Raw genomic sequence first — 17,932 nt, 5'->3', positions numbered from 1 at the left:
GTTGTGTCCCTAAAATTCGTTGTTGTGTGAGGATGAACAGAATAGTTAGAGCGCTTGTGACTAAAATAGCTGGAGTTGTTTAATGTTGCACTAAAACCGTAATTGTTGTGCAGTGCTGGAATCTGAGAGTGAAGTAGAATTTATTTTGTGAGGATCCATTGTTGAGTGTGGTTGAATAGAGCTGCAATATTCTGCAGAAGATTTGTGAGGCCAGTGTGTAATGTCTGGAGGGGGCATCGTGAAGTTTGAAGGAGTCAGAAGAAGAGATAAATCTGCCATAAGTCGCAACTACCAATGTTGTAAGCTATTATGTCATGATAGTGCCAGTTTTTGATTGGCAGATTTTATAAGTAGAATTATTTTTCAAATTCCATGTTTGAAGGCCTTCTGAGAATGTTTTTTTTTTTTTTTTTATAGAGAAGTTTCAATTGTTGAGTAGATGGGGACATTTATGTTATAAAATTTCCAGCAATTTTATCTACACGTTGAAGGAAGGAATTTATATTAAACCTCTATTTGCTTTGGCATCATAAATATTTATTTTTCCATCCGAGTTTTTTTTGTGTCATTGTTTGTGGGCTCTACTTAGCTTATTAATATTAAGTGGTTAATGAGTTAAAGCTTATTTACCATTGTGGATTGAGTCAAGGAAGAGTTTTTTTTGGAGAAATTAAAGTACTTTGTAAATTGAATTAAAATGGCTTCAAATACTAATACTACTCAGTCAATTCCTATTTTAACTAAGAAAAATTATGATTCCTGGTTTATTCGAATGAGAACATTGTTACGTTCTCATGATCTTTGGGGATTTGTTACTCATGGGTATCCCGAGCCTTCTAATGAGGAAACAAAGATGGCTCTTACAAATGTTGAACGAATGTTGTTGAGAGAAAACAGAAAGAAGGACAATAAAGCTCTTGGCCTTATTCAACAAGTCTTAGATGACATGATACTTTCAAAAGTATCAAATGCAGAATCTTTGAAGAAGGCATAGGACATTCTTGAATCTTGTTATCAAGGTGTAGCGAAAGTAAAGAACGTCAAGTTGCAGAATTTGAGAAGAGATTTCGAGAATCTGAAAATGAAAGACAATGAAATTGTGGATGCTTTTATGACTCAAGTCATGAGTGTTGTTAATCAATTGCGACAATATGGAGAAGATATCTCAAACAAGAGGGTGATCGAGAAATTCCTTCGAAGTTTGCCAAAGAAATTTGAAGTGATTGTTGTATCCATAGAAGAGTACAAGGAAACAAGTCAAATGCAAATTGAAGAGTTGACTGGTTCTTTGATTGCACATGAATCTAGGATGTCAAGGTATGATGATAGCACATGGAGAATGCCTTCAAAACTAAGCTTCAATTTCATAGAGGAAGAGGCAGAGGAAGACTGAGTAATAGAGGAAGAGGCAGCAAAGTAGATGATCAAAGACGTCTGCGAGATAATTATGATCCTGAAGAGAAATCTTAGCAACGTCCTCCTAATTTAAGGGGGAGTTATAATAGAACCTGGCATCGAGGAAATCAAAGGTATGATTTGTCTAAAGTTCAATGTTATTATTGTAAAAGATATGGCCATTTTGCTACTAAGTGTTTGAAGAGGCAGGGAGATGTTGGTAAGCAATCTGCACACATCTCAGAAGAATTTGAAGATAGTCAAAAGCCAATTCTTATGACTTGTAATGTGACTCAAGAATGTTTGAATGATATTTGGTTTTTAGATAGTGGATGCAGCAATCACATGACTGGAGACAAAGATTTGTTTTCCAATCTAGACACCACTATTCAGTTTGAAGTCAAGTTGGGTAATGATATTTTTGGGAAGCAGACCCCTCGATAGCAAGATTTTGGGGCTAAAAGCCTGAGTTTTGGTCAATGTAATGTAAAGACCCCACCAAATGCAGGCGCGGAGTGCGAGAGTCTAGGGTTGTCCACCCTAAAATAATGTAATTTAATATAGAATGTGTCGGCCTACCCATGGTTCGCAAACCATTGGATTGTATAAATAGAGCGAGGCTCTAAGGGCAAAGTCAGTTTTTAACTTTGGAGAAGTAATATGGGTTTTTGAATGAGGAATTAAGCTCTGAGTCTATAAGTCTGAGTCCTGAGCTGTAGTAGTAGGAAGAGGCTCTACAGCTATGTGTGCAGAGGCCTGGTAGAGTCCGCAACTGTGTGCGTGGACCCCTGCAGCTGAGTGTGCAGGGTGGAGTTGGGATTGTATCGAAACAGAGGATTAATAAAAGATAATTTGATTCTGAAATATTATGCATCTGCTCATAGATCTGTGTGTTTAGGCTTCTATTGTATTTATGCATCTCTTTACAGTTTTATGATTGTGCACACTTGTTATGAATGTTGAATGGTTAATAAGAATATTGGGTACACACCATTAAGTCAAGATCTATAATAATAGCATAGTGTGGATAAAGGATCTAGATAGCACCTCTTCGCACTCTTTACAGAGCTACGCAGAAATAGTCGCACAAGTTGCGAAGGGCAGACGACTGCGCAGAGCAGTGCAAGTGCACAGGTTGGGTTCGTGAACTTCCTAGACCTCATCAAGACATCCCTAGGGTGTGGAAACCTAGTTCCAACACCCTCCCATAATATCTTGGGTGATACCTCAGTCCGCGCACTATGGGCTATTGCCGAAAGGGCCAGTAGTTTTGGGATTTTTTTGGCTAAATCATTTCTGAACCTGGGTCAGGCCCCATCAAGCCAACAAATGGTCCTGTTGTCGGGACCGGGATCTGCCTAAGGGATGTTTGATTTTGTGCCATTGGAACCCTACAAAGGAGGAAATTGAAGAGTGCTTGGACAAAAAGCTTCACGAGTTCGTGACACAGGAAAACAAAACTCCATAGATATCTGAGAAGAGGTGTCTGGATCGCTACGTATATACAGAAATCCACAAGATCTTCTTCGCGTCCTTCCCTTCTAAACTGTATGAGTGGACCGTGAGGTTAGCCGACAACCAGGGAAGGTATAAACTTGACCAACCAATAGTGTGGACTCTGGAGTTAGTGCGCAGACTGGAGGCATCAGAAGATAAGATCGCGTGAGCTGTGAACCATTGGCTTGACTGGATAATAGGAGGGTTTATAACTGAATTTGTGATAGACACGACCGTGAGCTACAGTGAAGCAGAAAGACTCTTTCTCAAGGGACCGCGAGGTAGGTACATTAAATCCCTGAATACCTAGATTAAGATGCTATTATGTGATAAACGGGTGATGCGAATTCATTAATGTTTGGAATAACGCGGAGTGGAAGGATCTACAAAGGTAGCGGGGAATTAGGAGACATTCCCTTGATTTCAGTTTCGAGAGAGAGTGAGGAAGAGCTCACTCGGGTCTCTCTGAGAAGTGCAGTCAGTTTGATAAGGCAACGCATTCCGCAGTTACCATCTCCACTTACACCACCACTCGCTTCACCTCCTTCACCTCCATCTTCACCCACACCACCTCCAACAAAACCAATAGTTCAGTATGGCGATCACAATTAAGTTACCCGTATTCAGAGGGGTAGGGAATGAGGATCCAGCTCAGTTCTTGTTCGTGGTAAGAGTAGTGTGGGAAGCACAAGCTGTTATGGACAACAACATTAAGAAGGCTACATTGGTGAGTGTGCTACAGGATCGCGCGTTGACATGGTATATCAAGCACTCGAATGATCACCCAAATGTAGGAATAGCGAAGATCCAGAATGTGCTGAATAGAGAATTTAGCCGGTCGAAATTAGAGACGCAGTCAATCATTAGATTTAAAGAGATCGCGATGCTTCCAGGCGAGACCCCATGGGATCTAGATCAGCGGCTGAAGAGTATGATCCGAGAAGCTGATATGATGCTAACGGATGTGCAGCACTGCACGTGGTTTGTGGCGTCTTTGACACCCCTCCTAAGGACGAAACTATCATAGCAGAAGCTTTCAAACCAAGCTAAAGCATTGGAGATGGCGATGAGGTTGCATGAAACACTGATACAGGATCCGGGGCTAGGAGTTCAACAAATCCATGTGCAACTACAGAATCTATGCTTGGAGATACAGAGTTTGAAGCAAAATAGGGCACCACGACCAAAGGCATGCAATAAAAGTATGGTGTATAAAATGCAAAGGTCAGGGCCATGACAAGGATCACTGTCCAGTATTCGCGAACTACTTGGCAGGAGGGGGACCGATGCCGTTGAGACCAGAAGCACAAGCAGGGCTGAGTACGACACCTACGTTATGGTGTGCGATCTGTCAGATAGGAGGAAAACACACGATGGACAATTATCATCTGTTGTAGAAGTATACACAAACTCCGCAGTAGCTGTTTTGTAATTTTTGTAGGTCGGTGGACCACGACGAGCATACTTGTCGCAGCTATGAATTGATGATGGAGCAAACCACAGCCTATATAATGCAGATAGAAATGCGAGGCCTCAACCCAAATGCGAGGATGGCATGCGCTGGATTTTAGGGCCAAGGTCGAGGACGAGGAGGGATGGGCCCAGGAAGGGACCGCAGACAATTAATTTGTTACAATTGCAGAGGACCAGGGCACTACACCTGCAATTGTACCAACCCAACAAGAATATCTTGTTCATACTGTGCTCAATTCGATCATGAAGCAGTAGATTGTCCTACGTTGATCACACAGATGCATGAGAAAGGAGTACTTCAGCCTACTCCGACTCAAAATATTCAAATGATGAGGTCTGAACCGCACAAAGAAGACCCAAATGTGAATATGGTGCTCAGAAGCGGCATGACCACAGGGGAAGATAAGGGGAAGCAGCCTGAGGAAGATACATGGGTTCATAAGGCTCCTACAAAGGAACCGGAGTTTGACTTGGAACGCGCAAAGGAGACGTTTATGGAAGCTAAGAAGAGCTTCGCGGAGGCCTCTACTTCATGTGGTAAGGATCAACCAAAGCCAAGAATGGATCCTTCTATGCTTACTATCTTTTTAGAGACATGCATAAAGCTGTTGCACAATAATAGGGCAGTTAAAGGACTACAAGAGCTAATCACTAGGTGCGCAAGGTCGGGTGAGACGCGTGTAGTCCGAAAACTGGGAAAGCATACATTGCGCACTAGAAGGGAGATGAGGTTGACGACGCAGATTGGTGAATATGAAATGGATCAGGTAATCTTGGACCTGGGGTCCGACACGAATGTGTTACCTAAGCAGACATGGGAACGCATGGGCAGGCCCACATTACAGTGGTCCCCTATTAAATTATGAATGGCGAACCATTAGAAGATTTTGCCCATGGGGATGTTGCAAGGGGTAACAGTTGATATTGAAGGTGCAAGCATGTAGATGGACTTTGAAGTGATAGAGATTGTTGATGAAAGCAATCCTTATCCTACGTTGCCAGGAATAGACTGGGCCATTGATATGAATGGAGTCGTCAACCTGAAGAAGGGGAAGATGATATTCGAGAAAAAGTCCCTACACGTAGTAGTTCCACTAGATCCAGCCGAAGGAGCGTGCTACACTGAACTTGTGCGCAACGATGACAACAACGATGAGCTAGATTGCATTTACCAGATAATGACGCAAGACCAGGATCAGGCGAACCCAACTGCAAATGGGAGAATCTCGTGGGAATGCGACAGTTCCTGTACTTCAGATTCAGATGAAGAAGTAGAACACTAGAAGAACCAGTTGCACGAAGTGACAACGTTGAACTGCAACATGATGATTAGATCATTGTGGTGCATGACAACAGAAGCAAGGGAACTACCAACATATGATGGGGTAACAGCGGTGGATGAATTCTTAAACAAATTTGAAAGTGCAGTACCAGAACAGCAGCGGTACTGTGTGCTGGAATGGGTGTTGCACATGACACCCACACAATGGTGGAGTACACATCAGAAGACTATTGGAAACTGGCATTAATGTAGAAGACAGATGCGCTTACAGTTTGAAAGTCCCCAGTGTCGAACGAGATCCGGGTAGCCAAGGCGACGTAGTTTGCGCGCCCACCTATGTTGATGGGTGCAAACATGTGCTGTGCAAGCACATCCCAAACTAAGGATCGACACTCGAAACCAGCTGCAGCAGCAGGAACCGCGACGCATACCAAAAAAGTTCCACATAAAAGCCTTCAAGAGGATATGCAAGATCTTGAATAAGGTTCACCAGGTCAGACGGACTGATTGGGACTAGATCGTACCAGCGGTTCGACGGGCTTCTAGGGCCATGTACAGGACTCTGAGTGCGGAAATGATCCTAAAGATGACAAGCAGAGTCGAGGCCATATGTTTGGGAGGAAGGAATCCTCACATAAGTGGAACAAGTCGTAAGGACTAGGACGAAGGAATTTTGCCGTCGCATGAGGCCAAACATATGCAGATTCAGGAAGCCATTTGGCAAAGTCGCTTGAAAATTCGCGAACTCGAAGAAGATCGAGTACGGATGAGGAAGAAAAGGAGGATCTTGGACAAAGAAATCAACAAACTACAAACCAAAATTTCAGAGGCAGGCCGCGCCGAGAAACTAAGCCCGACAGAACAAAAGGTAAGCATCCACATTACCGCATTGGAAGGAGTTGGGGTTTTGCTACCATGGTTGTAGCTGCACCTCACTAGACAGAGGAATTGGGGGAGCGCACCATGTAAAGAAGAACGTGAAGCACTGATTGACATCAAGGTAATTACGGGGTACCCGCAGACTAGGATGGAAGGTGTAAGGAAGCCTTGCATGGCTAGAGTAACCACCTAACTATCCGTAGAAAGCACAGTCTCAGTGCTCCAAGCAGTTGGAAGAGAGCGCGGGACTATAAAAGAGTCTGTATGGAAGCGGCACGATAGAAGGATTGCACGCAGGGCCAGTCTATCCCAACGGTTGTGCCTGTGCATGGGAGGCCACGCTGTCGCGCAGGTAGACTGGGAAGTGACCATTGGGGTCACTGTTCATGACAAGATATCTCATTTAAGACAACAAGGAGCGGGCGGCAAGCAATTAAGACACGGCGTCAGAACTTGATTTGAAATGATCTACCGCCAATATGGCATTAATGAGCCAAAGGAGGGGGGGATCGGTCGAATTTGAATTCTGGCAGGCCTATAAATCCCAGATGGTCCTCCACCAAACAACCCTTGGCATCTTGAGAATTCAGTTATTGAGTATGGACTTTACGGCTTTAGAGGCTTTGAAAGCAAGTTCAGTGTTTGAAGCATTGTCGAAAGAGATGTAGGACCTTCTAAGCAGAGCAATGTTGACCGCCAAGGAAGCTGCACCGAGCCCTATGTCACCGGTGGGGGATGCGCCAAAAATCCCAAAATCACCCTGAACGCTGAGGACTAAAAAGGACCCACAGGGAGCAAGACCAGTCCATATGTCTCCGCGCAACCCACGGTTTGGTAAGTTGTCTATGGAGGAGAAGGGAAAAACGGTTAATATTGAGAGCGATGATGAGGAGGAGGATTTCCAGGCATTCGTAGAAGATATTGAACCAAAGGTAGAAATGGAGGAAGACATCCCACCAGTACACGCCACAGAAAAGCTTCCCAAGTATGTCCCTCCACGGAAAGGGAGGATAAAGGTACCTAAAGATTTGGACGTCGTTAAAAGTGCACTCAAAACCCCGTTCCTCCCTGAGGGAATTCTGTTTGAAGGTTCAGCTATGGGCCGTGTACCCACAATGAAGTTTGAATACTGGGACCTCGTGGATAGCGAAAATTTCCCTCATTTTGAAAATAGCCAACTGATGAAAGAAAGCAAGGAGGGGGCAGTTACAGAGCTACAGCCACGGAATGGCTGTGTGGGGTGGAGGAGGCCGAGCTACTCCACCTCCTATGGATTCCACACTTTCATCAGGCACCAATCATGATATTTGTCATCAGGCAACTGCTTTTCCTGGTACACGATGTGTACTTGTGGTTGGAGGAGCCCATTCCCATCACGACGGAACTTATTCATAGGATTTCTCGACTTCCCTGTATGGGAAGAGACCCCACAGAAATAGTTGGCACAAGTGGAGACTTGGCGATTACAGAGGCCATGAAAAAGAAATATAAGTTGGAGAAAAAACAGAGAGGTTACGTTATTACTAGGATTCAAAACAAAGGATTATGAGTTGCTACCCAATTGCTGGCAGGAAAAGTGATGAGAAAATGTCGTGGCAACGAGGTACTAGCAACGATCATCGCGCTGGCCGAGAAATGCGCAGAAGGGGTACGGTTCAACTAGGTGCAGTTCCTACGCAAGGAGTTCCTGACGAACTGCAGGGAGGCCCAAGAGCAGGGTAAGACCTTCCAATACTTGTGGTTTCTCTTATCCATCCTGTTGGTGGTAGGATAATTGCCTAAGGATAGTCAATTTCCTCCCTTGACCAGGACTTTCCAGAAGCAACAAAATACGTGTCACTTTGGGCGACAAGGCACGCCACGCGCATCCGCGAGATCAAGATCTTCTGGATACTCATGGAGGCGAGCATACGGATGGGGACCAACAAACGGCCACACCTATCACCCACAGTATACAACAGTCTACAAAGCTTTGTAGACTTTAAACCCAATATGCACAATGTGTATATCAGGGCGCAGAAGGATCCAAAGTAGAAATGGACTACACTCCCCTTCATCACAATTGATGACGTTGTTTTCGCGGTACTCAACTCATGGCCACCGGAATGGTACACACCAAATCTGGTGGCGTGTGATGAGACAAAAATTCAAAAATAGAAGGATGCCGCCAAGCTGCTAGCACAATAGAAGTGGAACGAGCAGCTAGCTGCAGAAGTACGGGCTTCCCGTGAGGTAGCGAAGGCCGCCGGGGAAAAGGCAGCAGCAGCACCAGCATCTGAGGCAACCACGACGTAGGAAGGAAGAGGCCTGGACCCGACCATAGGACAAGGGACAGATGACACAGCGGTAGGCGCAGACCCACACACATCATCAACACAGCTAAAGCGGCCGCACAGTACGGAACGGACAGGGCCCCAGAAAAAGACCAAGGCTTCCAAACTAGATGGGGAACCTATTACACTGACTGAGGGTGACCTATATGACATCGGCAACACAGTTCGCGAGGTCACTAGGGAGGCGCTCCAGGAAGCAATGACGGAGTAGTAGAATGTGTTGGGGGCACTCAGGGCGCAACTCCAAGAACTTTAGATGCGGCCCCCATAGCAGGGAATGGTAGTTGTTTACGAGGCTATGGGTACATCAATGATAGAGCAGTTGATGCAGGCCAAAATGGCTAATACTGTCACGCTGCCGAAAGGAGCTCAATGCCAACTAATCTGAAGAGATCCTGACAAAATCCTCCCATGAATCGATTATCCTTGTCACTGATTATGGTCTTCAGGAGACTGTGCAGACGAAAGACCTCCCTGATTCAAGAACAACTCTACCACCTGTGAAGTTGAAGATCATGTTGGTATGGAAAAGAAGTGTGCAAACTTGGTCAGCCGATTGACCACTACAAAAATACAATCCTTCTCTTGTACTAAGGGAAGTCCAGTAATGAAGTCCATAAAGATGCTCTCCCATTTCCCCTCAAGGATGGGAAGAGGTTGCAACAATCCTACTGGATGGGTCAACTCTCCCTTATTCCTCTGGCAAGCTTCGCACTCCTGTACATGCCTCAGTACATCTCCCTTGAGGCCCTTCCAAGTGAAGCGCTCTCTCACTGCCATATATGTCTTCCTAAATCCCTGGTGCCCAGACAAAGGAGAATCATGAGCTGCTCGAAGGACGTGCTCCCTCAACTGTGATTCTAAAACCAGAAATATGTGTCCCTTATAATAAATGACCTCGTCCATCACCCTGTAGCGCTCATCTGCATAGCTAGCCTCCAATATGTCGCACGCTCAATGATCCTTGGAGTATTCTATCAGTAACTGGGCCTTCTAGTCATGACAGATGCTCATGAGTGAAAGCCCAGTTGGTCTCCTAGATAGTGCATCCGCCACTACATTGTGCTTTCCCCACACATACTCAATATCAAAATCATAGGCCTGCACTTTGTTGACCCATCTTTGTTGTCTGCCATTGAGGCCCTATTGCCCCATAAAATGGTGAAGACTGTTGTGGTCCGTCTTCACCTGAAATCGATTCCCCACCAAATACTGTCTAAATTTGGCCAATGCATGCATTATGGCCAACATCTCCTTGTCGTAAATGGAATATGACATCTCATGAGGTAGAAGCTTCCTACTCTCAAAAGAAATGGGGTGCCCATCTTGGGACAAGACTGCCCCAATCCCTACACCTGATGCATCGCACTCCAATGTGAAAGGTTGAGAAAAATATGGAAGTGCTAGAACCGGACAACAACTCATCACCTCCTTGAGGTGATCAAATGTTGTCTGAGATTCCTTGCTCCATGCAAAGGCCCCTTTCTTAGTTAGATTAGTAAGGGGTGCTTCCAACTATGAGAAGCCCTTCATGGACTTCCAATAATAAGTACAGATGCCCAAAAACCCTGTCAATGTTGTCACAACCCGGGGCTTTGACCAATCTCAAATGGTTTGAATCTTCGCCTCATGCACCTTGACCCCATCTGCACCAATGATGTGTCCCAAATAAAGCATCTATGTCAACCCAAACTTGCACTTAGACATCTTCGTGTGGAACTATTGCTCCTCCAATATACGCAAGGCTGTCTCCAAGTGTTGCAGGTGCTCCTCCCATGCCCTGTTATAGATTAGGACGTCATCAAAGAATACTAGTACAAACCTCCTCAGCTGGCCTCGGAACACATGGTTCATACATGAATGAAAAGTAGTTGGTGCATTAGTCAACCCAAAGGGCATGACCAAGAACTTGAAATGCCCATAATGACATCTAAAGGTTGTCTTCGGAATGTCCTCCTCTCTCACCCAAATCTGATGATACCCCCATCATAGATCTATCTTAGAGAAGTACTTGGCCCCTCTAAGCTCATCCATCAACTCATCAATGCGTGGAATGGAATACCTATTCTTCAACATCTTCTTGTTGAGGGCCATGTAGTCAATACACATGTGAAGAGTCTCGTCCTTCTTCTTCACCAGCACAACTGAGGAAGCAAAGGGACTAGAACTCGGTCTGATATGACCCAATACCAGCAACTCCTCGATGGCTCTCTCAATCTCATCCTTATATGATTTTGGATGCCTATAGGGTGTGGTGATGACTGCCTGCACACTGGGCTCCAACTCTATAGTGTGCTCAAATCCTCTATCAAGTGGTTGCCCCGGTGGTATATCTACAAAAACTACCGGATATTTATCCAGTACCACATGTATGTCTGGATGTGGTGGTGTGGCCTTCCCCAAAACCTATGAAATCCTTAGCTCTACTACCCATGCTATGTCTCCATGCCTCAAATCAGCCTCCATCCAGTGAGCCAAAACTATCTGAGCGAGGTACGAATGCATGCCCCTAAGAACCATCGGCTTGCCATCTGGCCCCATAAACTCCATCACCAATTGTTTCCAATTGGTGGTAACCCGACCAAGGGAATACAACCATTAGACTCCCAGCACCACATTGGTGTCTGGTACATCCACCACGAAAAAGTGGTCTGTCATCGAATAGTTCCCCATAGTCACTGTCAGAGTGGGAACATATCGAGTACACTGCATAGTCTTGTCCCCTGGTATTAGGACTGAAAATCCCTCAAACTCTGTAGTGGTGATGCCCCTCCTCTGGACCATCTAAGCATCAATAAAATTTTGAGTGGACCCACTATCTACCAAGACTGAGACACATTTCCCCTGTACTGTACCTCTGATCCTCAAGGTCAAGAATTTGGGAATCTCGCACAAGGAAGCTAGGACTCCCCTTGTTGGTGTGAAGGATGCTCCTCCCTGAGGTGGTGGTGGTGGTGGTCCTTTCCCTAATGTCTCCTCATTGTCCCCACCACCAAACTCCAACTCCTCCTCATCTTCCTAATCATTGTCTCAGAAGACTTCGATGTAATGGGCCCTACTTGTTGTGCACCGATGACCAGGTGCCCAAGGCTCACGACATGTCAAGCATACCTTCTTCTTCCCGAGGTCTCTCCTTGTCTCATCATCCAACAGGCCTCGCCCTTGGGTTGCTCTCTCCTCTATAGGTGCAGGAGTGTCACTTCCCTTCTGTGGGTAGGGAGTGCGTGTAGGAAATGGAGCTCGAGCCTTGGGAATGGCCCCCTGCAAATCCCGAGTGCAAGATACTGCCTCCAGAAGAGTCGATGGTTTGCGAGACTTCACCAATCCTCACAATGGCTCTGTCAATCCCTCCACAAATGTGTATACTCTCCTCATATCTGAAAAATCATGCACCATGGCGGAGACCCTCAAAAACTCCAAGATATAATGCTCTGGATGCCCTATCTGCTTGAGCTGGGTCAATTCCCTGAAGTGAGCCTCTGGATCCTTCTAATCAAAACGCTCCACTACTCTCCATGTGAACTCCTCATAGGAGGTCACGCTGGCATGTCCTAGAGTGTACAAACCATGAAACCATCAATCATGTGCTTCCCCCTCCAGGTACAATGTGGCCATCTTGATGGCTTCTACTTCTGTCATTTGATTCAGTTGGAAGTATGTGTCTAGCTTCTCCACCCCAGCACATGTTGTGCACTTGGAAGTGCCATCATATGTAGGGGAATACATTTTCCCAATAGAACGATGTAGCTCATAGTTCTGAGTATCATAGCCTTTCCCCTTCTCATTCTGCTTAATCTTGCAAAAGTCTTTGAAGGTCAAAGCTTCTCTGAAGTCTGCCCCCATGGATTGCCATTCTCAGAAATGCTCTCCTATCAACAATGAATCCTCACCTCCACTAGTCTCTTCCTACGCCAAAGTTATAAAAGAGGGTAAAGTAGCTCGAGCTAGCTCACTTGAGGATGTTCGTTGCGCAGTTAAAGAAGGATGATTGAATTGTTGATAGGCCCCAAAAGTCTCTCCAACTATGAACTCTCGGTGAGTGCTTCGCTCCCGGTTCTGCATTTTGATCTCGTCCAAAATCTCCTTCTGCCCCTTTGCCAAATCATTTAAAGCATTCAAGAGACTATCGAAATCCATCTCCTCCTTGCTCTTGGGCTCACCCATATCTTCTGCTACTGCAGCCTTCCCACGATCCTCCATGTCTGGAGTAATCTCCAACTCCCTTTCCTTTCTCCAGTACTTCTGCCCTCTATAAGTGATATTATGTTGGTCTTCTTCACTCATAGAAAATTTTCCCCATAGCTGAGCCAGAATCTAAGCTATGATACCACTGTAATGTTCTAAACTTAAAAAAACATTGGTACACAAAAGCCAATTCGATTATTGCACAAAAAAATTAAACTATCAACAAATACTCAATACACAAGAGAAACGGGAACCAACTAAGCCATTTTATTTAGTAATGGAGCAATGTACAATAGTATGGAAAGAGCACCTGGGCTTGCCTCAAGGGAAATCTAGACAGAACCCAAGTGTCAACAATAATCCCAAATTCTAGAAAACAATTTCTCCTCTAAAGCTCTACGTTGTCTCCCAGCTATAACAATTGCTGGATAGAAAGGTGCTGCAAGAAACCCCACCTCCAGTGCTCAAAAATTTTTGAAATTTCAGCCACAAAATCCTTGGCCAAAACCCAGAAAAAACCAGAAAGGGTTTGGCCTATCTCCAACCACCCAATTTCGACCTCGTCTATGGCCTATGCCCTCCAAGAAGATACAACAAAATGGCCTGCAAGAAATGGCCACAAATTCCTCCTCCATGCTCTAAAATGGAAGGAAAAACCACTCCAAATATCTCCTCTAACCTCCATGCCAAAGATCAACCTCAAGTACTGATATTCTACCCACCATATGAGCTCCCACACAATGCTTCTGCACTGGCCCAGGAAGTGCGCAAATCACACTACTAAACTTGAAGCCCAAACAGTGCCCAAACTACCACAAAAGCTAGAAATTCTCTTTAGCCTCTCCTCTAGAAAATCTCACAACAAAACTATCCTACTTAGCTCCACAAACAACTCGACTTCCTCTCTCTCTGCGGCCTCCAAAACACGCACCACCTGGAAGTAAATGCTACTACTGGAAACCACAACGAGAATCTCCTCTTGAAGAAATGAAGGAAATATTCCTAGGATGGCACTCGAAGTCCCCCGAAGAAAGGATGAGCTCTCCGCCTGAAGAACTCGTGCTAAAATGCCAGTGACTCGGCTAAGTAACTTGAGCAACCAAGAGAAATCGATATACATTCATGAATGATTTGAGAAGAGAGAGTTGCCCTCCTTATATAGTTTTCATGGGGGAATTTTCCCTCCATTTTTCCCTCCATCATGGGCCCCACTTAACCAATTCCACGCAAAATTTATCTCCCTCTCTATGCATATCGAACTAGGGAGTGCGTAATTCCCTAGTGAGGGTGGCCTCCATGTGTAACTTAATTTTTTAAAAAAATATATTCTCCTACTCTAATCTCCTAATAGCATCGAATGGGGTCCACTAACTCCAAAATTGGCCCCATAATAAAAAAATAAATCTTGTTCCAAAATTATTTAGGAAGGGACACTACACAATTCTACCCTCTAGCTTATATGCAGAAATCCATCATGAATCGGTAGAAGTTTAGACAACTTAAAGGTCAAACTGTGCAAGATTACACCCAAGAATTCAGAAAAAAAGTCTCTAATGTTAGGTGTAGACTTTCAATCACAAGACACGTTGTTGAAGTACGTAGGGGGTTTACTTAGTTACCTTAATCATACATTCTTTATGTTTAATCCCAATAATCTAGATGAGGTGTGTGTGAAAGCCACTCATCTTGAGGCAAGAGGGAAAAACACTCCATAAGAGGGTAGTAAAAGTCCATTTAAGGGTAAAGGAAAAGAAAAGGGTTTCAAAGGGAAGGGAAAGAAAAATGTATCTATTAAGAAGGAAGGAGAGAAATTAACATGAAAGAATTGTTCCAAAGAGGGTCACGTTGGAGCTCATTGTTGGAAGCTTCATCCCGAAATGAAACCAAAGAAATTCAACAACAAGGGAAAACAAAAGACAATTGCAACCACTCAACATGATTTTGGATCCAATTCGGGTGATGAAACTAAAATTACAGTCATGGGTATGAAGGGAAAACAATCCATTGCTAGCACTAATACTTCAAATTCACACAATGAAACTCCAAATGAACAGAAGAGGATAGAACTTTTTCACATAAGGGTGATCTCAAAACATAGCAAAATTGATACTCTTTTTTATAGTGGATCTCAAGCCAATCTCATCTCTGAAAACATTGTCAAAAGTTTAATATTGGAAACCATTCCACATCATAAACCATATTCACTTGGATGGGTGTGTGACAATTCACAAAGCCATTGAAATAAAAAAAAGGAAGAACAACTTGAATTGAGACGATGGATTAAAACTAAGCAACACATGGAAACCTTTACTTGAAATCTTAAAGAATCAATAATTAACTCATATCCCTCATAATAATTTAATCCCTCCTCTCTCATTAAAAATCAATAAAATAAAAAACAAAACAACTAGCAAACATTATCTAACATCCTCCTTAAAAATATAAACACAAAATCAAATAATTGATTATTTCATAACTAATCATTTGATAATATTAAAATAAAACTCAAATCATAATGTATTAATTATAATATTATAGTAACATATGAATTTAAATTAATCAATTTTTAATTAATTAATTAATTTAAAAAATTAATTAATTAATTAGTTTGTTTGTTTAATTAATATAACAAAATAATTAATTAATTAAACGGGCGAAAGGGAGTTCTGGGACAGAAGCGTGGGTTTACAGAAAATGGCCGCCGCTACCACAGGTTGCCCTATCATTACTGGAGCTGACAGGGCAAAGATCCTTGTGCAGCAAGTGCAGAGCATTCGAATCGGCAAAGAAGGCAAGATGCGATGGGGGATTTGGTACCCTCTTCTGGAAAATGAGAGATCTACCATAGATCGGGAACATGGTGCGATGGATCGAGATTTTGGTGCGCACAGGAGAACTAACGCCATTCTTCATATCACACCCCCTTCCCAATCTGTCGCAAACCCGACAGTTCTGGCTCCCTGGGGATGCAGCGTTGAAGAATTCTGGGATAGACGCCTGGATCTCCTTGTATTGGCGTCTCCAAAGGCATTCAGTTTCACGCTGGCTCAGATCCAAGGACAAGAAGCTCACAGGGACCATAAACCAGAGGTAAGGACGCGCAATCTAAACCTTAATACATACCGAACCTCGGAGCAGATCAATCGCGGGGGAAATCGACACCATGGTCTAGATCGAAAGCCGCCTGAAAATGCAGGGGTACTAAAAGGGTTTTGCTCCCCCCAACGAGGAATACCTATCATTCATGGACCCGGATCGACCCCCCACACCTCGGGAGGGTATACTAATCACCGATCTGCTACTGAACAAAAAGATCGGGCGCAAAACAGAGAGAACAACCCTCATCAAGCTCAGATCTGGAGGCATATATGCACAGATGCTCCCTCCCGCACAGGATCTCAGTCCCAGATCGCAGATCTGACATGGGGACGCGCTCTTGACACGCCAGATCTGGAAGCAACTGCTCTTGAAGCGCCCAAGGAGAATCAAAGCAACCTCTTTATCAGATCCATGGAAGGGAACACAATATGTATCAGGATAGGTAGCTGGGAAGCGATAAAAACGCTCAAACAAAGGATACAGGAAAGGACAGGCATACCACCATGCAAACAAATCCTGAACTACACAGGAAAAATACTGCAGGAGGAGCACAAACTGAGCAAATATGGCATAGGAAAAGACTCAACCATTTACCTCAGTACAAGACTCCGCAGAGGAAGTCCAAGCATGAGCTCAAAAGGACCTGTTTCCTTCAAAGATGCAGTGAAAGGGAAGAAGGAAACACAAGCACATACAGATCAGCAAGTCACAATCCTCGGACCCTACATCATCGAGCAGACAGCACAAAACCCTGCAATAGCAATTTCTACACCTGAGGTAAACGAAATACATGAGGATTATTTAACCAAAGCTGTGATATGCAGGTTCAATGGGTTTTGGCCCAAGCCGGAAGCCCTTCGTCAATGGATATACTCCATATGGACAGTAAACTGCGACATCCATCTTTGTTCTAAAGGGTTCTTTATTGTAAAATTTGATACAGTAAATGACAAAGAATATGCATTGAACGAGGGGCCATGGTTCTGGGGCAATGCTGGACTGTTTTTAACACCTTGGTTCCCGGAATTCGACCCTAATACTATGGTGGTCTCCAAAATGCCTGTGTGGGTAAAATTATTTAACCTACCCCTTCACTTTTGGCATTTCAAAGTATTAGTAGATATTGGCAATGCATTGGGGAAATTTTTAAAAGCAAATAATGAACGCCTCTCCAAGGACATCTACACTTTTGCCAGGATCTGCGTGGAGGTGGATCTCAGCCAAGGATTGCCAGACCACATCCTCTTACTACACAACAGAAAGCAATGGGCACAGCCACTTGATTATGAAAACACAACCTTTAGATGCCGCATATGTCGTCAAACTGGCCATCTACAAAGTATGTGCCCTCAAAACAAAAAAGACAAGAAAAGAAGACAACCACCAAGGCCGAAAGGATGGTAGTTTTCAGCCACATATGGCATAGAAGAAGAAGAAAACACAGAAGATATCAGCATAGCCCAAGAAGCAGAATATACAGGAAATAATACTGAACACAGCCCACAGAATGATGAAAAACAGATGGAGTCTGCATTAGTGCAAATCAGTCCACAGCAGCAAAGCGAGAAATATAGCCCAGAACAAGAAATCGGAGGCAACAAGTGAGCACACTCTACAGAAAGCTCAGATTCTGAAAAAGAATATACAAACGAAGCACAGATGGCAATTGTAATAGCCACACCCAACAATGAGGGTTGGCGGAAAGTGGAAAAAAAGAAAGGTAGAAAAGCATAGTTTTTAGACTGTAAATCATCTTAGATCCTGAAGCACAGGACAAGTTTTGATAAAG

The 17,932-nt window shown here is 44.1% G+C and overlaps 1 protein-coding gene across 1 annotated transcript; it reads left to right on the top strand.

Moving 5' to 3' along the window:
• Positions 1-1,081: 1,081 nt before the first annotated feature.
• Positions 1,082-1,839, top strand: LOC149252660 (uncharacterized). Its single transcript, XM_089454226.1, has 2 exons — positions 1,082-1,317; positions 1,569-1,839. The coding sequence occupies exons 1-2, from the start codon at positions 1,082-1,084 to the stop codon at positions 1,837-1,839; spliced, it is 507 nt and encodes a 168-aa protein (XP_089310352.1).
• The last annotated feature ends 16,093 nt before the right edge of the window (positions 1,840-17,932 follow it).

This window comes from Pinus tabuliformis, chromosome 7 (assembly GCF_031772625.1).
Source record: "Pinus tabuliformis cultivar Carrire ecotype Pingquan chromosome 7, CPIR1, whole genome shotgun sequence".
Classification (NCBI taxonomy): Eukaryota; Viridiplantae; Streptophyta; class Pinopsida; order Pinales; family Pinaceae; genus Pinus; species Pinus tabuliformis.
This window is presented reverse-complemented; position numbering and strand designations above follow the sequence as displayed.

Excerpts from the sequence above, each read along its gene's own strand:
- LOC149252660 (XM_089454226.1), top strand. The coding sequence starts at position 1,082 with ATGAAAGACAATGAAATTGTGGATGCTTTTATGACTCAAGTCATGAGT. Across the intron at positions 1,318-1,568 it reads CATGAATCTAGGATGTCAAG|ATATGGCCATTTTGCTACTA; the intron begins GTATGATGATAG and ends TTATTGTAAAAG.